General features: G+C 37.4%; 1 protein-coding gene and 1 pseudogene across 1 annotated transcript in view; both read left to right on the plus strand.

Annotated features, from left to right (window-relative positions):
* The window catches only part of Capza2 (capping actin protein of muscle Z-line subunit alpha 2), a 40,035-nt gene that overhangs the window by 6,572 nt on the left and 13,049 nt on the right, over positions 1-20,414 (plus strand). Inside the window, exons 2-6 of the mRNA XM_075953956.1 lie at positions 10,835-10,898; positions 11,670-11,721; positions 15,609-15,672; positions 17,863-18,069; positions 18,784-18,863. Of these exons, the coding sequence (XP_075810071.1) occupies positions 10,835-10,898; positions 11,670-11,721; positions 15,609-15,672; positions 17,863-18,069; positions 18,784-18,863 (467 nt within the window). The remainder of the gene's footprint in view (positions 1-10,834; positions 10,899-11,669; positions 11,722-15,608; positions 15,673-17,862; positions 18,070-18,783; positions 18,864-20,414) is intronic.
* On the plus strand, positions 344-3,924 carry LOC142838375 (ATP synthase F(0) complex subunit g, mitochondrial pseudogene; annotated as a pseudogene).

Below are 20,414 nucleotides of genomic sequence, written 5' to 3' on the forward strand. Positions count from 1 at the left end.
AAGTAATTTTATACATATATACATACATAATTACGTGTGTGTGCCCAAGAAATAAATCTGGGGTGTCATTTATTCCTTAGGATCAATCTTGTTTTCAGACAGGGTTTTTCACTGATACTTGTGCTGTACTTACTTACCAGGAATTTTCTGAGCCTTCTGTCTCTGCCTTCCCAGTGCTGTATCATAAAGCCTGGCTTTTTATATGGGTCCTAGAGATGGAACCCATGTCCTATTTTATAGACTGCTATCTCTTCAGCCTTTTATATAATACATATTTTAAAAACATTGTCCTATGTGTGTGTGCCTGCATGAGTTTATATGCACCATGTACATACAAGTGCCCATGGAGGTTGGTGGGAGTCAGACCCTTGAGAAGTGGAGTTACAAGCAGTAAGCCACCTGATGTGGCTGCGGGAGACTGATCTGTTGACTGAGTTTTCTATCCTGCCCTGTTCCTGCAGTCATTAAGTCCCAAAGAAATCACACAGAGGTCTACATTAGTTATAAACTGATTGGCCCATTAGCTCAGGCTTCTTATTAACTCTTTTTTTTTTTTTGATTTTTCGAGACAGGGTTTCTCTGTAGCTTTTTTTGGTTCCTGTCCTGGAACTAGCTCTTGTAGACCAGGCTGGCCTTGAACTCACAGAGATCCGCCTGCCTCTGCCTCCCGAATGCTGGGATTAAAGGCTTGCGCCACCACCGCCCGGCTTTCTTATTAACTCTTATAGCTTATATTAGCCCATTCTTGTCTGTATTAGCCACGTGGCTCGGTGCCTTATTCAGTGAAGCAATCACATCTTGCTTCCTTCTGTGGCTGGGTCAGGACTACAGAGGAATGGGCTTCATTCTCTCCAGAATTCTCCTGTTCTCGTTGACCTGCCTCTACTTCCTGTCTGGTTGTCCCGCCTGTACTTCCTGCCTGGCTACTGGCCAATCAGCATTTATTTAAAATATAATTGACAGAATACAGAGCATTGTCCCACACCACTCTGATCTGCTGCAAGGGCAGTAACGTGCTCTTAACTGCTCTACTTACTATCTCTCCAGCCCTGTTAGACAATGTTTTTAACAAGTTTGTACATGAAATGAAATTTTATGGTACAAAATTTTCCATTGTGTTGTTAGTACTCAAAAAATACTATGTTAGAACATTTAAATTTTAGAGTTTTGGGTTAGGAATGATGAACCTGTATTTGATTTGAAGGATAAGAGGAAGAAAAAACAGAAAAGGTGAAGTGCAGTCTTTGAAATCTGTTCTGTAACCAGCAGAGTGTTCGTATCAGATGTAAAGAAACTTTAGAGGGGGCTGGAGAGATGGCTCAGTGGTTAAGAGCATTGCCTGCTCTTTCAATGGTCCTGAGTTCAATTCCTGGCAACCACATGGTGGCTCACGACCATCTGTAATGAGGTCTGGTCCCCTCTTCTGGCCTGCAGACATACACACAGACAGAATATTGTATGCATAATAAATAAATAAATATTTTTTAAAAAGAAACTTTAGAAAGAGCTGTGCCCAGTGCTGTAGCAAGAAACAGTTGAATTATCTGGGTGGGCGGTAGTGGCGCATGATTTTAATCCTAGCAGCACTCGGGAGGCAGAGGCAGGTGGATTTCTGTGAGTTCCAGGATAGCCAGGGCTACACAGAGAAACTGTGTCTCAAAAAAAAAAAAAAAGGAAAGAAAAGGAAAGGAAAAATTGAATCTGTATATTCCAGGCACTTTACCATATATGGTCTCAATTATTATTAAGGAAAATTTAAAAATACAGTACTCCCCTTAACCATGCTCATTAAAATGAATTAGTTCATAAACATACAGTGATAATCATTTGGTTTTATGCCATTTAAATGACTTGAAGTTCAGAAAAGTTTTTTATAATTGTTTTACTCATAGCTGTCAATAAAGTATAGACAACTTTTAGAAACAACTTTAAATAGTTTTTATAAAGTGGCAAATGCATTAAGGCCTAAGATTGAGTTTTTACCATTTGTGTCATGAACAGGATAAACTAGTTTTATTACTCTGCTCCCACAGAAGTCTGAGCCAAACTTCTGCCTTAATCACAGAGAACAAACACGCTTCCTGTGTATCTCTAAATAATAGGCTTCAGTTACCTACCAAACATCAGAGTTATTGAACAAGACAGTTCTCCCTCCTTACCCAGGCATCACTCCCAGGGCCCCTGCTTAACGTTTGTGTGACCCTCTACCTGGTGTGGTGGGTTTTTTTTGTGTTTATGTGTTCACAAGCCTACATGCATTGCTTCCTATGTTTAGCGGGAAATGGAGTTCTCATCAAAAGGACTAAAGTTAGCTGACAAAAGTAAGTAAAATAAATCTTGATCAAGTACAAAAGAAAGAAGTATAAAAAATAAAAGATGTTTGTTCACGGTAATACATAGATCTTATTTTAAAAGTCAAATTTGCCACCTTGAGAAAAACCTTGCATGTTACCCTAAGAACTTCATTTTACTTATTGAAAGTGGACCCATTCATTGATTTTTTTTAAGTAGAAAAAATGAATATATTGAAAAATATTGGTCCACTGGCAAGATGGCAAACTAATTTTGAAGAAGTGTAGGTGAATGTTTCTTTCCCTCAGCCGTTCTCAAATAATCACTCAGAGGCTTAATCACTTAGTATTAAATGTTCAGCTGATAGCTCTGCTTGTTACTACCTAACTCTCAGATTTAAATTAGCCCATATTTCTTATCTGTGCTTTGCCACATGGCTCATGACTTGTTACCTCATTTTCTATATATCTTGCTTCCTTGGTGGCTTCCTGGTATCTCCTCTTACTTCTTCCTTCTTCCGCACAGAGTCCTCTGTGCATGACCTGTCAGCTTTTTATTAACCAACAAGAGTAATACATATTCACAGTGTACAGAAAGATTATTCTGTAGCAAAGAAGGGTGAAACTGGGTGGTCAGATCTCACTGGAATGGAGTTAGAGAAAGGGGGATTGGATTTGAACAAGAAACATTTGTTGATTGACTATGAGATAGTATAGAATGAAATGGTATCAGGGCTAGTGCTAAACACCTAAGCGTGTTTAGGTGCGAGAGTTCAAGGGATCTTTGAGGGCACTTGAATGGCTGTTTCCTATAGGTAGTTGTCTACCAAGAGATTTCTTTTGTTCCTAGAATAATCATTGAAAAATTATGCTCTGATGGAAAGCAGTTCCATAAATAGCTTTGGTCTTTTATTTTCATAACTGAAGAACAAAAACAACACTAAAAGTATTGTCAAAAATAAATTATTTTCATTCAGCTGGCTGTTCGAGGAGACGGGCCTTCCACCCTAGACCATGGCCAAGTTCATCGTAACTTCGTAGAGAAAGCCCTGGGGCTAGTATCCGCTGCTGTGACTTACTCGAAGCCTCGATTGGCCACATTTTGGCAATACGCCAAGGTTGAGCTGGTTCCCCCAACCCCTGCTGAACTCCCTGCAGCTATTCAGAATGCGAAAAAAATAATTCAAAGTGCTAAAACTGGTAGCTTCAAACATCTTACAGTTAAGGAAGCTGTGCTGAATGGTTTGGTGGCCACTGAGGTGTGGATGTGGTTTTATGTTGGAGAGATCATAGGCAAACGTAGCATCGTTGGCTATGATGTGTGAAGACTGACCTTCACATCTGATTTTATTTGAGTTCTTTCAACATTCTTGGACCACATGTAATGAGACTTCTATCTGAATAAAATACCAACTGTCAAAAAAAATAAAAAAATAAATTATTTTATCTAGTGGTCAGGTTTTTATAAAAGTTGAAAAATACCTCATCTTATGTTTCACTTTTTAATAATTGATATTTATGATCTGGGAACTCAATAACAGAATACTTGAGGCCTTAAGTTTAATTGCCAGCACCAAAATAATAAATTAACTAAATTTAGGTTTATGGTTTTTTAAAAAGGCTTTTCTAGAGTTTGTGTTGGTTTTGATAAAAAGCCGACTGCACGTGGGTACCATGGAGTTGAATTGGATTCTAGCTTCCTCTTTTTGTGTTCTGTCTCTTGGTGTTTGAACAGAGTCTGACTAGTAGAATGGGAAGGAGTATTGGTATATAGAAAATGACAGGCGTACATAGACATAAATCTTCATAACCTCTAGGACACAAAGAAACTAACACGTGGTGTGAAATGTATGCACTCCAGAGCATTTTAAAGAATACTGACCCCAAGATTGGTAAGGTGGCTCATCAGGTAAAGACACTTGTTGCCAACTCTCATAACTGCTTGAACTCAAGAATCCACAGTGGAAGGAAAGAACTGACTCCTGAAAGTTGTTCTGCACCCCCACATATGCTGTGTGGTGTGTACATACACGCATACACATACACAATAAACAGATGTTTACAATGCTAATATTATACTAACACATATTGTTTCATGACTTTTCTTGGGAAGGACATAAATAAATGTCTATTCAATCCAGATAGAACAGAGATAATGAAGCAGTAAACAGTTGCACCCAAATGTAGCTTGGTGTATCTGAGTTTTTTGGTGTTGCTTATGGGAACATGGGTGACCCTTTGACAGCTGCAGCACCAAGTCCTGCCACCCTAGCAAGAGTGATGAAATTCATGTGGCAGAGACTCTCATTTCCCTCATTGTAGACAAGAAGCAGAAAAAATGAAATGCTGAAGAGACCAGAGCAAAATATAGCCTCCATGTATTCTCTTCTAGAAATCTTCCAGCTAGGCCCCCACCTCCCAGTAATACCATCAAACCCTATTTCCATCGGGTGATTAATTAATTGATTAATCTTGAGGGAGAGGATTCAGTCACTTCTCCGGAATCCCCCAGAGGGCAACCAGGCCTTAAAACATGAGTCTGTGGGGAGCATTTCATATTCACCCTGAAACATCTGGCCATTCTAAACAAATGAGGGTTCATTAGTATTTTTAGATTTTTTTTTTTTTTTCAGCACAAAGTGACTGCTAAATGCCAAGTTTGGGACAGAGGTAACCTCTATTAAAGCGTCTGCTGTTTGACAGGCAGCATTCAAAGTATCCAGACAAGGGAGTGCACAGGCATAATCTTTCTCTGTTCTTTATTGTATTCCTAGGTAAATCTGTTGGGGATCTGGAGGATTTTAGAAGAGGACTTGGAAACTTAGTAATTTTTTGTTGTTGTTGTTGCTTCTATAAATTTTGTTCTGTGCAATTTCGTATGCATACTGGTTATTCTCTCCCCAGCTTCTATATCTGTCCCTTCTTTGTTATGTCTCATGTCCCACAGAATTTGACTAGAGCCATCTGTATGATCTTGGGTTTGGAACTTTCTATTAGAGCCTGGTAGACTCACCATTGTATACACAGTTGGGTAGTATGTCTCTCCTCTTCCAGACTCTGTTAGATTGCAGCAGTTCAGCAGTGGTGAGGACCCATGATCCCCTTCCTCATCTGAAGCTGATTGTTGGGCAGGTTTAGTCAGTAGGCACGGCACGACCGCTGGTTGTACTGAGAAGACACCATTCCAAGTGCCTCTCCCTCTCTTCCGGCTCTTATATTGCCCCACCCCCTTCCACAGCCATCCTTTTTTTCTCAGCATCTTCTACAGGCATGGGTCTCTGTGTTTGCTTCCACTTACTGCAAAGTAAGGCTTCTTTAATTAAGGCTTGAGAACAGTTTGTCTCTGAGTATAAACATAAATATTTAGAAGGCATTTTGGGGTCATGTCACTTTAGCTATACAATAGTGTAAGTTTCCACCAGGGCCTTAGACTTCTTTGCCCATGGGTTTTTGGCTGGATTTACACTGCTAGCTATAAATATTCTTCTGTGGAATGGACCTCAGATAGAGAGCTAGTGGTTGCTCTTGTAACAGCCACCATTGTTCACAAGGACCTTACCTGCTGCACTGTCTCACTGGTACAGTATTTTGTTGTTGTTGTTGTATGTTATGGATATGGATGTTTTGCTTGCTTATCTGAACTAACACAGTATCTTGGGAAGATGGTATTTTCTTTCATTGTAGTAGACACATTTTTGTTACTTTAGCATTTGAGAAGTCCAAATGTAAAGTTAAGAAATTTTACAAAGTCCAGATTTAAATATTTCAGGCATAGCTGGTATAATCCAGGTAGAATTTGAGCCTCTGTCTTCTCCCCTGGCCTCCTGGTCCTGCTGCTTCTCTTAGGGTCTACCATTTAGTTTAGATAGAAGAGAAGGCTCTTGCTCTCTTTTGGTTACATAGTACAATTAAAGAGAAAAGTCCATTGAACAAAAAATTTAAATCACTTTTGCTTTCATAATAAAAACTAAAATAAAATTGACAAATTCTAGAGGTATATACCTTTGTTTAAAAACAGCAAAACACTTAAAAGCTTAGCCACGAATTTGTATCATTAAAATATATTCTACTTGATATTAGTATTTTAATTCTGACAGCTCCATATGTAACGTGTCATTAAGAATGTTAAAATGTGACTTCAAGTCTTAAGCTTATAAAATAAATATTTGATTATTTTTTAACATACATTTTTCAGTTGTTAACTGTGGTCATGTCTAAGACTTACATTTTATTTTTTTAAAAGATTTATTTATTATGTATACAGTATTCTCAGTATTCTGTCTGCATGTGTGCCTGTGGGCCAGAAGAGGGCACCAGATCTCTTTACAGGTGGTTTTTGGGAATTGAACTCAGGACCTTTGGAAGAGCAGGCAGTGAGTGCTCTTAACCACTGAGCCATCTCTCCAGCCCCTAAGACTACATTTTAATGCTTCCTGACTGCTCTTTGCCTGAGGAGGGAGGAGGTTAAACAGTTTACAATATCATACTAGATCTTAGCAAGCACAGCATAGTAATTAGCATTGCCCTTGCCTTTTCTTCCCCCTTTGCTTCATTTTTAGGCTAACATATATTTGTTACTTTTCTGTTGCTCTGATGACCAAAGGAAAGTTAAGGAAGAAAGGGTTTCTTTTGGCTTATGATTTCAGAGGGCTAGAGTCCATCATGGCCGGGCATCAGGAGCAGGAAGCTGGCTTATCACAAAGGGATCAGGGTGTGGTTATATGTTTCAAAGCCTATAATATACTTCCTATAGCAAGATCTTACCTCCAAATGGTTCCACCAGAAGAGGATTGAGTATTCAAATATGTGATCTTGTGGGAGACATGCTTCATTCAAACACCACAACATACAAAAAATGGGTTTTACCATGGAATAAAATCTTCCCCCAAATCTGGTTCCCTTTATTCCCGGTTAATAAGAATCTGTATCTATCTGTATCCTGTTTCCTTAGAAAACCCCTAACAAACAGTTAATTTGCATTCCTTAGGTATTGCTCAGCTGAAGCCCTGGGAATTCTCCATTATAATTTTTGAGCGTTCCATAAATGTTAGGTTCATTTAATTGTTTTGAATCATCATCCATCTTGGTTAGACAGTATTTATGGACTGTTTACTGATCTTAGCATGATACTGGAGGTTGAAGATAAAAAGATGCCCGAAGTAGTGGTCTGCTTTTCCTGGGAAAAGAGCCCTCAAAACAGTTCTGAGTACAGGGCAAAGAGGGATGAACAAGGCGCAGGGATAGAGCAGAGGATTTTGGCAGTGCTGCTTAGAAAGGGTGCTGTGATAGACAGCCCTTCAGCTAGGTCTCAGATATACAGAAAAGACAAGACTTAGCACCAGTGGGTTTTTTTTTGGGGGGGGGGGGTTATAACTCAGACTAGTAGTTATAAGCCATCTGTGTGTGTGTGTGTGTGTGTGTGTGAGAGAGAGAGAGAGAGAGAGAGAGAGAGAGAGAGAGAGAGAGAGAGAGAGAGAGAGAGAGGTGAAGGAAGTTTATACAGTGATAGAATTCTGCTGTCTGCTTGACTATGCACATTTATAAAGTCTTTAAGAACTGCTTTCAATTATGTGCAATATAATATCTCAATATATGAAGAAAATTAGTTTATATATATTTTTTAATAAAGGGGTTGTTGCCGGTGACAGTGTGTTGCCTATGGCAACCTACCAATTGCTGAATTTGGCAGAATTTAGGTCAAGGACATAAGAACCTTTGTGTGCCTTGTAGAGGCATCTGGAGATAATTCTTGTAGCCTGAGGAGGAGGAGGAGCAGCTGTATTGTGTGCCCCTAAAGGGTATCAGGGAAAACAATTACTTCTTATACTAAGGCTACACATTTTTTTTAGATTTATTTATTTCTTATGTATACAACGTTCCTTCCATGTATGTTTGCATGCCAGAAGAGGGCACCAGATCTCATTATAGATGCTTGTGAGCCACCATGTGGTTGCTGGGAATTGAATTCAGAACCTCTGAAAGAGCAGTCAGTGCTCTTAACCTCTGAGCCATCTCTCCAGCCCCAAGGCTGCACTTTTTGTCCATTTTTTTTCTTCCTAGGACTAGAAGGTGAGAAATGTTACGTGTGTGTGTGTGTGTGTGTGTGTGTGTGTGTGTGTGTGTGTGTGGTTTCTATCCTTCCCCTCTCCTATATTTCTCAGGAAAGTGAGCATTAGCTCCTTATCCAGCTTCCTCAGGATACATACACCTTGTCGCTGTCATTTTAATGAATTGGGTCCCACAAGGCTAAGCAGCTCTACCAGTAATCAAGTAGTTTCTACCTTGTGTAGTACCATCCTTGAATCTTGAAATTACAAGAGGCTTTTCATACCTGCCTTTCCCACTTGAAGCATGCTTCTTTTGCTTGGCCTACATGTAGTAAACCTCACTTCACTGCCTTCCAAAGTCAGCGAGACAGACCACTTTGCTTGCATGATTATGGGTGAGGGGGCAGGAGCTTGAACAGTTTACTGGAGGCCGCATCACTGAAGACAATGCTTCTTCCCCCAGCAATCATTAAGAGCCCACCGATACTCAGGGAAGACTAGTCCTCATTAGCTTCTCTCTCCATCTATGAAGGAATGTTTGTGTGCAGGTTTATGTAGCTCTTGGCAGATAACACAGCTACTTGAGACCTCTGAGTATAGACCAGGCATGCCTGGAAGACAGTGATCTACAACACTCCACCCCTGGCTCTTACATCTTTCTATCCCATCTTCAATATCCTCTGAGCCTGAAGGGAGTGGTACAGATGTCCCATTTAGAGCAGTACATCCAACAGTAACTCTCAGCACTTTGGACACCCATGAATCTCTGCAGTAACAGCCATCCACAGCAAAAACAAAACACAAAAAACAAACAAACAAAAAAGTCTCTGACCAAAACTGATAGCAGTACTTACTGATAGATGGATATAAATATTTAGAAGGAAATTTCACAGACACATCCTGCTTACATAATGTGCCTTTTAGTGATAACTCTTAAATGAAGAAATATGTTTTTATTTTCAAAATGGGCATACAATAGCAGTATACTCTTTTACTTGAAAGACCTTTAACGTGTAGAAAGTTATAAACCCACTACCACAATCTGGCATTATTCAAATACCCTCATTTTCTTCCTTCCCTTTATTCATTCTCTTTCCCACCCTGTCCCAAACTCCTTTGCTGTAGAGACGACCCTGCTTCAGATGATATTGCTCACAATTTTTTACCTTTGAGGTGCAAGGGCAGTACGAGCTCAGTGAAAACCCTGGTTCAGATTTTGAATCTAGGGCTAGGAATTTGTGGTATGGTGTGCTTCTAAGACTGGTTCCTACATCCCAATTAATTACAGAGGTAGTACACGGAACACTGAACACTATAGTGTACTGTGCTAGGCGTGCTATGTGGTTTGATGGGTAAGATTAATTAAATACTTAAAAATATTTTAACATAAAATGGGCTTATTGGATGTGCAGGAGCGTATGTACTAAGGTTGAATGTTGTATGCAAAAAAGTCTTAAAGAGTATCACTAACCTTTTGAGTTTCTTTTTCAATCCACTGCAGTACTATAGAATTAATTCAAGTTGTTTCATATATCTATAGTTCTCTTTTTATTGCTAAGTAATTACATTATATAGATGTACCACAGTTTATTTGTTCAGTGGATGTTTGGGCTATAAATTATTTATTTCCAGTTTTGAATAATTTTGAATAAGTTTTGATGTGAATGTAAGTTGCTTTTGTATGTGGGGGTAATAATTTGGCATGATATTTTTGTCTTTTAGGGTATTTGCCTAACTTTATTAAAAGTGCCAAATGTTTTTATTTTTGTAGTACAGCTTTACATTCTTATAAGTATTGTAGGGAGCTGCAGTTGTCTTCAACCCATACCAGCAATCTTTTTATCTTACCCTTTCTGTTTTGTGTGGGGTAGTATTTACTGATTTCTTTATCCATTTTCTGATGAAGAATACCGAGCATGCTTTTTCATATATGTGCATGTCTTGTACGTATCCTATTTGGTGAAGTATCCATTCACATGTTTTTGCTTAGTTTTTTGTTTTGTTTGTTGTTTTCGCCTGTTAAATCATAAGAGTACTTTGTGTAGTCATGAATGGGTTTGCTGATAAAGTTGCCTATCTGGATAAAGATTCTAAATGCTTAGGATCAGAAGTTTCTCAGCATCCAGGACATTCATATTTTGGAGTGTTTTTCTGCATTTATGTAGTTTTGAGTCAAATGAATGTACCTACCTAATTTCATCTTTCTCACATATGGACTTCTTTAAGAGTTCTTTATTTGTTTTAAAAGAAGTAAAATTGTGTGAAAATGTTAATCTGCAGACAGCCTTAAATTCTTAACTGTATTAAATTAGATATTTTACCTTTATTTAGCCTGATGTAATTATATTAAATGACTAAATCAGTAATAACAAACTTGTGTTTGTAGAAATGTTATAGCCTTTAAAGAACTTTGAAATTTACATAATACTGATTTGGCTTTTTTGTTATTTTAGCAGAATGTATACCGTGTTATTTATGTCTTCATTTCTGTCTTAGGTACGTATAGCAGCAAAATTCATCATTCATGCCCCTCCTGGAGAATTTAATGAGGTTTTTAATGGTAAGTCATTAAAATCTTTAAAAACTGTGTGTGTGTGTGTGTGTGTGTGTGTGTGTGTGTGTGTGTGTGTGTGTGTGTAGGTAGGTAGAGGTCAAAGGACAATTTTACGTGAATTGGTTTCTTCCACCATGGGTTCTGAGGATCTAGCTCAGGTTGTGAGGCTACCACAGCAAGTACTTTTACAGCTGAACCATTTGAACCCCTATGATATGCTTAATTTGTAATGCTAAGGCTTGATATAGTCTTCCTCTTCAGAGCTTTCTTTATAAGGAAATAAAACCTACTGAAAGTCAGTAAAAATGGGAGTATTTATCTGTTCCTCACAAGATTATAAAAGGACAGAAGGCTTGTTGGTGCCCCTTGATCACAAACTGTAATTATGTTTCCTATAGGCCAAACTCGTTTGAAATCTGTGAATGTGTTGTCAAACTAAGAAACATAGTCCTAAGTATTTTCTGGGAATTATCAGACCATTTTCTGCTGCAGTTTATCTTTAATTATTTGGAGATACTGTGCATCTGCCTACAGCAACTTTTTAAACTGACCTTTTTTTTTTAATTTCCTTTTCTGTTACCTAATCAAAATCTTTTGCTTTCTAAGTACCATGCTGCATATTTGTGGATAGTTTGGTCATTAGAATATTTTGATCTTATGTGTATGGGAAGTTTAATGCTTCAATAAAACAAACTGTACTCCTTGCAATATATATATATATATATGTGTGTGTGTATTTATATATACATAAAATATAAATATAATATTGTTTTGCAGATGTTCGATTATTGCTTAATAATGATAATCTTCTCAGGGAAGGAGCAGCACAGTAAGTATTTTATGTTTCCATAATTAAGGTGACTGGGAAAGAATAGATGTTGTAAAGGTGGCAATGAATGTCTAGTTCTTGACATAGAGTTTCTGAAATACAGTAAAGTTTGCACAACTATTTACAGAAGTATTCACATTTACATGTATGTGTATATTAGACTGAGAAGTCACGGGTAGTTGGGGACAAATATGAAATAAAGTTCTCTTTTCTGTGGGTGTTTGCCACTGACTTACATACTACGTAACGTCGCTCCTATATACTATGTACATGATACACAACATGCATATCTTTTAAAATCTCAACTTAAACTTTACTCTGAAGAAATGATTGTCACTTGCTATTAAATGATGTTTCAAAGCTTGTATAGCCTAAGTTTAGGCGGCATCACCAAAATAGTCCATATGTTCCCATGCCAGTTCTCTGGAGCAAATATATAAGCAGAAATGTGGGCTCCTCTTCAGTTGTTTTCGATACTGAAATTTTTTTTGATGCATTCATATCTCTTTCCTACATGTGCTATTTTCTTCCCTTAGAAAAGATGTGGCTTCATCTTTTCTAGTCTGTCTTTCTTTTTTTCTTTCTTTATTTTTCCCTCTTTTTGTAAGGGGACAAAGCAGGGCTATCTGTTTTTTTGTTTGTTTGTTTGTTTGTTTTTGAGTGGATAGAGTTGATGCCTCTTTACTAAAAGCCAAAATTTCATTATCTGTGCAAGTAAAATTTGACTCACTGAAAGAGCCTGTTATATTAAATCTAGAACACTATGAAATACCTCCAAATACTCGTATTCAGCAGACAGAAGAATATCAGGCTTCACCATTATGAAATCAGTAAGCCTTATAGGAATTTTTTTCATCAGATTCAGAATTTCCAGTATAAGACCATTTGAAATAAAATAGAATACTAGAAACATATCAAAGGCCTTCAGAACCCAAAGAAAGAACACTTTAATATCTATTTTGAAAAAAGATTGGGTTTATTTTATTATTAGTTTTATATATGTGTGTATGTGTGCTTGCTGATTCCCACAGAAGACATATAAGGATATTGAATCTCTTGGAACTGTAGTTAGAGGCAGTTGTGAGCTGCCCAGCGTGGGTATTGGGAGCTACTTCAAGTTCAGTATATGCTCTTAACTACTGAGCTATCTCCCTAAGCCCTTTGGCTGATTCTGAAATGCTGAATAAGGTACTTATTTTGGAAGGGACTTTGGAAGTCATCTAGTACAAATTTGGTGTTATAAGGTAAATGAAGTTCTTACTAGCTAATAATAGGATTGGAAAAAATCATATATTCTGATTGCTTTACTGTGAGTACCTTTTGCACTGCACTGTACCATTTATTTGTTTTAAGTATTTTAGATAAAAAACCTGTCACATACTTACTTTAGTTTTTCCAGTTTGCTCCTCTTCCTACTCCTGCCTCCAGGTTAAAGATACATGAGGTTTGATCCTATGGGCAGTAAAAGGCTTTAGGTTCACCTGCTACTAAATTGCTATTTACATTTCTCAAAGTATTCATTTATTTATTTGGTTGGTTGGTTTTGGTTTTTCAAGACAGAGTTTCTGTGTGTGACAGCCCTAGCCATCTTGGAACTCACTTTGTAGACCGGGCTAGCCTAGAACTCACAATGATCCGTCTGCCTCTGCCTCCCAAGTTCTGGGATTAAAGGTGTGCGCCACCACCGCCCAGCCTATATGTTTTAAAATACAGATTTTATTAAGAAAACTTAATTCTAAATTCTAAGTGATTGAATTTACAAACATAGCTTTGAAGTAACTAATTCAAGGGTTAGTAAGTGTCTTAGTTACGGATGCATTGCAGTGATAACATAGCTGTTATAAGCAACTTAGCTTTTGGTTTTGGAGAATTCCAGTAAATGATGGTACAGAATTGATGGTGGCAGGAGCTTATAACTGAGGCCATTCAAAGGACCAGGAAGCAAAGAGCAAGACCAGAACCAGGGGATGACTATAACTTTGAGAGCCCTGACCCGGTAACCTACTTCCCCAAGCTTAGTCCTCGCTTCCTCAGACTTGCACAGCCTCCTACAGTAGCCACATCACCTGTGGAACAGGAGCCTTTTGTGGGCATTGCATATACAAAGTCTGACAGTCTGACCACATTCAGACTATTCTTAGGAATATTACTGGTGTGTTAAGAAAGTTGAAAGCAAGTAGCGGCTCTGACTTCCTGTCTGTGCACTTCTGCGATTGCTTCCTTCGGTTTTTAAAGTGCTGTGTTGGGACCTTCAAGAGATGGCTATTTAATTTTACTTTGGTGTCTTTGTGTTTATTACTCTCCTATAATAGATATAGTCTTAAAGTTTAAAACTCTCAATAGTGTTCTGTTAAGTGGAGACAATTTCCTAGATATATAGTAGTATCAATTTAACAGAACACAGTTTCAGTTCTGTATATAATTTTCCATACTTTGAGTCTTTCCTACACGTGTTACATAATTATCACATAAATATATTATTCTTAAGTTATAAAAGAGGCCTTCGTCTATATCTCCACCATTTTGTAGCTAAGTTTCTGCTGTAGGCTTTTCGATAGCCTTGCAGCTTTTCTGTTTCTACTCACCGCACTGCATGATTTGTTGTATGCACCACTGCCACATTAGTCTTTAGAGGCACGTCTGTCACTGTACCTCTCAGAGTAATTCTTCTATCCTCGATACCTTCCAGGTTTTGGTGAGATGGTTCAGTGAGTAATAGCGCTTCCTACCCATCTGTGCAAGCCTGGTGACCCAAGTTCAATCTCCTGACCCCATGTCCAGGTGGTAGGAGAGGACCAGCTCCATAGAGTTGTCACCTCCATACATGCAGCATAACAAGCCTCCTTCTGCCATCACAAGCAAGCATAATGATAATAATCTAAAAGATCTTCCAGTGCAACTCAGTAAATACCAGTGAGCACCTGCTTGGTGCTTTCTGTGACATTGGACCTTTTCTATCCTTTATTCCTACCAGTCCCTCTAATTAAAACATTCTTCTCTTCCCTTCCTATTATCCCCTCTCTTCTCCCTATCCCTCTCTTTTTGTCATGTGTGTGCATGTATGTATATTTAAATGTAATTCCCATGTGTGTTGGTGTAGCCTGAGATTGACATGGGGTCTCTTTCTCTCTTGCTCTCCACCTTATGTTCTTAGGCAGGGTGTTGCACTGAACCTGAACCTCACCCTTTTGGTTAGGCTTGCCGTCCAGTGAACCCCTGAGAGGAGCCCATTTCTGTCTCCCAGCACCAGGATTGCAGACCGTGCTCTGTCTTTACGTGGTTCCTAGAGATTTGAATGCAGGTTCTTATGTATGTGCAGTAAACCCTTTTACCCTGAGCCGTCTCCCCGACCCATCTCTCACTTTCAGAAGATGGAGCCTGCTTAATTTCTTGGAGTCACATTGATGAAATTATTTTAGGGGTGTTTTTCTTGTTGTTTTTACTTTTGCCATGATACTGTAATTTCTTGAAAAAGCATTGGTAATTCTCGAATATTTCTATTTTTTGCTATGACTAGGTGTTCTCATTAGGCATTTATTCTCTCTTGTATTCAACTATAAGACTTTTGTCAATAGAAACTGTGATTATCACAGTACCTAATCTGTAGACTAATTTCTTAAATAATTGTATATGTACATTAAAAATTGGTGATCATTGCTTCCAGGTTCTTTTAATAAGTGGCTTATATATGCTGGTTATATTTTATTTTGCTAAGTTAAAAGCTGTGTATCATTGCTTGTTTTTTTTTAACAACTGTATCTATAGTTTAGCTGTAGGTAAGAGAGTTACAGCTTTATTAACCTTAACATGTATAGTATAGATTTACTGTCAGTTGATTTTGAAAAATATTAGTATGGTTTTGAATAATTGGACTTTTTCTTTTTTAGTGCATTTGCACAGTATAACTTGGACCAGTTTACACCGGTAAAAATTGAAGGCTATGAAGATCAGGTATGTGTCATAAAATACAAATCACACTGCTTTTTGTTTTAGTTATAAAAATGTATCCTGGAAGAATTGTTAGGTAGTATAATAGTACTTATTTTAATCATAGGCATTTACTGGCAAAATAATTGAAATGCTTATGTATCTGAAAATCACTTTTAGCATTAACCCAGCTGTAATGTCTTACACCTGTTCTAGCTTTCATGAGGCTGAGATAGCAGGATTGCTATTAATTCAAGGACAGCTTGAGTTACATAGTGAGTACCAAGATAGACTGAGCTGCATTGAATAACTTTACATTCAAAACCATGAAATAGTAAGGTTCCTAGAAAATAGTTGCATTATATCTACAAGTCTTTCTGTATTCTCTTTTCTAAAACAAAACCCACCAAAAGTCATTACCATTTTTTGTTGTTGTTCTTTAGAGCTGTCATAGTCAGTGACTTGTGATTCTATTGAGACATAATTACATGGATTGCATCAACTGATGGGGACAATACAAGAAAAAAGATTGGAAAGAGTCTTTGGTTGCTTCTGTTTGGCATTATTATATAGCTTAAGTTTTGTGGTTCAAGGGGAGAACTGTAAGACTAGACAGATAACTTGTAACTAAAGGGAAAACGTGCATAGCTAACGTGCATAGCTCTGCACGAATGTGAGTAGAGAAGTGAGGAGGGCTGGCTGCTCTTGCAGAGGACCCAAGTTTGGTTCCCAGCAACCACTTGAGACAGGTCACAGCTATCTGTATCTTCTGCTTCAGAGGTTGTGCTGCCCTCTTTTGGTCTCCATCAACATCTACACTCACGTGGACAGACATGCAAACATACATACACATAATTTAAAATATATTTTAAAGATATATATATATATATATTACTGTTACTTCATTTCTTCAGAGATTTTGGTCCGTTGATTTCTTTTTTTTAATTGGTTACCTTTACAAGCAATACTACATTGATTGTGTTTGTGTTCTTGGTAACATTGACAATGATTGTCTTTAGATAAGTCCGTAGAAGAACATTTACTACATTAGAAAATGCATCTTTTTAAAATACTTACTGGCTTCTAAAGTCATTTTAACAAGCTAGCATAATTTCAGTACTTCAAACCAAAAAATGTCTTAAAAAGTAGTGTATACTAATTTCATACATTGAGTGTAGTTTTAAGAACTTTAAAGATAGTAACAAACAATGGGCCAGTGAGGTGACTTAATAGGTAAAAGCACTTGTGCAAGATTGATGACCTGATTTTGACCCCTAGAACCTACAGTGGAATGAGTGGCCTGAGTCTTAAATGCTTCCTCTAAGCTAAGCATGGTGGCAAGGGATTAGCAGACTCGGAGGAAGTTTAGAATGTTCACTTTTCCTGTCACCATGGTTCCACATGGTCATCCATCTTGGCGTTTTAGGTGATTTTCGTCTGGGCCAGCCCAACAAGATGCATAAAAAGGTTTATGTTTATATATGTATTTTTATCATTCCTTGAAAACAGTGACCCACAAACCATATGTGTGCATATTTATCTAACGTACATTTATTACCAAAAAAAAGTTAGAAAAGCTAGATCCTATGTTGTCAGCTTTATTTACATCAGAGGGATGGGAAAGTCCTGTCACAGACTGGTACAGCTGCAGAAGAAAAAGGCTTTGTTTTGTTTTGTTTTTGTTTTGTGTAAGACACAAAATAAAGAGGTTATTCATGTAATTTAAATGTACATAAATGTATAAACTATATTTTAAAGTTTTGAAAGTTAGTAGTAGTAATTAGTTTATAAGAAACAAAAGCACATGCTGGAGAACAGAAAGAATGTGGGCACCAAACAGATGAGGACTGGAGAGCTGCCTTGCTGGATTGAAACCGTCTCATTGATAGGGTCTTGGTATTTAGCAGCTCAGGCCTGCTCTTAGAAATAGTAAACTGTGGCTAACTGTATGGGTAGGGGAATAGATGGGTGACTGGATAGCCAGTTCCCCTCTTAGAATCCAAAAATTGTAGTGAAAGAAGCTCTAATGTACACTCATTGAGAATATCCCTGGTATCTTTGTGGCCTACTCTTTTAAAAGAATGTACTTGCACAACATAGTTAAAGCAGTTGCTTACAGTATAATTATGTGGTTTCGGAACGGGGCTTAAGCAAGTATGTGTGACTGTGTATCCATGTTAATATTGTTTTCCTAATTTCGTTTGAAAATTAAAGGTGTTGATAACAGAACATGGAGACTTGGGAAATGGAAAGTTTTTGGATCCAAAAAACAGAATTTGTTTCAAATTTGATCATTTAAGAAAAGAAGCAACTGATCCAAGGCCATATGAAGCAGAAAATGCGATCGAATCATGGAGAACATCAGTAGAAACTGCACTGCGAGCTTACGTAAAAGAACATTACCCTAATGGGGTCTGCACTGTGAGTTCCTTCTGTTCCTCACACAAAGGAGACAGTTTGTGTAATTCCCTGAAATTTACAGAAATTTATAGGGCTAACAGCTATAAGTTCTAACTTTTTTCTTCAAAGAATGTTAAAATATATTCCCAGATAGACTAATTTTGCATTAAATTCAGTTCAGTTAAATTGAGATTAAATTCAGTTCAGACACTGGATTAAAGAAAATGGTGGCACTGTCTTTAGTCTTCTGTCCATGTCTCATCAGCCTGAATTAACTTTTAATTCAGCTACAGAACTCTTAGAACAAATAAAAAAATTGGAAGTGGAATTATTTCAAGTATTTTATAGTTTAATTTGACTTGAACTATTTTTATTTTTTCAGAATGAAATGTAGTAGGAAATCTGAATGGTTTTGTTTTTGAACTTTCCTAGGATGGTTATATTCAGACAGATTATTAGCACCTGAGTTTGGTCTGCTCCACAGCCATAGTAATCTTTAGAAATGCAGATAAGATCCTGAAAATCCCCATGTGGAATCCTTCACACATGCAGTGTGGGTAGAGTTGAGGCATCTGAGCTTGTGAAGCCAGGTGGTCTTGGTTCTGTTTACCTGTCTCACCTAAAACGACTATACATCATGGTTTATACCCACTTTCTACAGTACCTTATAGACGCTTAAAGTTAGGCATTTGTGGCCCTAAGTCAACTCACTGTTCTTGTTTTCTTTGCCAATAGGTGTATGGCAAAAAAATAGATGGGCAACAGACCATTATTGCCTGCATAGAAAGCCATCAGTTCCAAGCAAAAAACTTTTGGTAAGTTAACTTTTTGTGTACTTAATTTTAACATTGTTTGTATTCCATGTAAATCAGTCACATGTGTGACTAAAAGTGATATAAACTTGATATAAAACTACTGCCATTTGAGAATTTGAAAGATAACTTGCTTCATGATGATCATCCCAGTCGTTTGGAATGCGGTAAATCTGATGACATTCATCACAGAGTATAGGAGAGCAGAGTGAGTTGGGACAGGAACAGGGGGCAACCTATGTTAGCAGGTATGCTTGCAAACAGACCAGGTGGCAGGGCCATCTGCTCATGCTGAGAACAGGGTGCTTTGTATGAATGAGCCTTACTCAAGAGAGAGGACAGAAATGTTTAAAAACAAAACAACAACAACAAAAAAACTAAAGACTTTAAACTTGGACTTTTGGGTTAGATGTTTTTGTGGACATGGTTTTGTTGGAAATGTAAGAAGTTACAATCATGCTTTATAACTGTGTACACAACAGTTTGTATCCACATTTATTTTCCCTATTAATCAGATGTTTGAAAATTTGAATTTTTTTCTGAGATTGTGTATTAAAAATTGACTGAAATCTTAGTTTTGGACCCTTTTTTTGTTAATACATTATTAATATCAGAGTAAATATGATGAAATGTTGTTTACCTTTCAAGTATGTTGAGTTTTGATTCATTAGGTTGTTTGGGGATACTCTTTAGGGTAAAGTTACAATTGTCAGTGGCCCCAGTTAGACCAGCTTGGATCCTAACCCAAGGCTGCTGCTCTATTACTTAGTCATGTCAGAAATAAATACCGGGTTCCATAAAGGTTAATCAAAAATATTTGGAGGAATGCAGATCCATCATCCATATCTAAATATATGCCTAAATGACAGACTACAGCTTCCTAAGGATGATAACATACAGAGGTTCTCTGTCTTATCTCCATAATCCTAAACTAGTGAATCTTTAGAAAGCTATTATTTATATTTTTGTGCCAGGAAATAAAAATAAAGTCAACTGTTGAGCTTGAACTACTAAATAAAAATTCTTAGTAATCTTTATTTATAAATCTTTTGGGAACTTATTACTAGCTTTCAAAAGTAAAACTCCTTTGAGCTTTACTATATAGGAAATTAATTAAATCTCTGGAGTTTTCTATTCCCATTATTTCATTTTACATACTGACCCCTTTTGTAAGTCATCACAGTGAGTACTGTGTCTTTGAAGCTGAAAATGATTTTCACTTTGTAGAAAAAATAAATTCAGGCTGGACTTGGTAGTGGACAGCTATAATCCCAGCACTCAGGAGGCCAGGGCATGAGGATTGCTTGATTGCAAACTACCTGTGCTCACGATGAAGATCCTGTTTTAAAACAAAGAGACAAAGACAAAATAGAAGAAGAGGAGTCTGAAGAGTTTATTATACTTCACTTTAAATCATCACATTCGTTTCCTCATGTATGGCAGTATTTAGGAACTTAATAAATATTAGGAACACACATTTGCAATTATATAGGATTAATAAAAGAGGGATATAGACTTAGTTAAATCTAGGACATGTTGGCCATTTACTCTGTT

The sequence above is a fragment of the Microtus pennsylvanicus genome, chromosome 19 (assembly GCF_037038515.1).
Source record: "Microtus pennsylvanicus isolate mMicPen1 chromosome 19, mMicPen1.hap1, whole genome shotgun sequence".
Classification (NCBI taxonomy): domain Eukaryota; kingdom Metazoa; phylum Chordata; class Mammalia; order Rodentia; family Cricetidae; genus Microtus; species Microtus pennsylvanicus.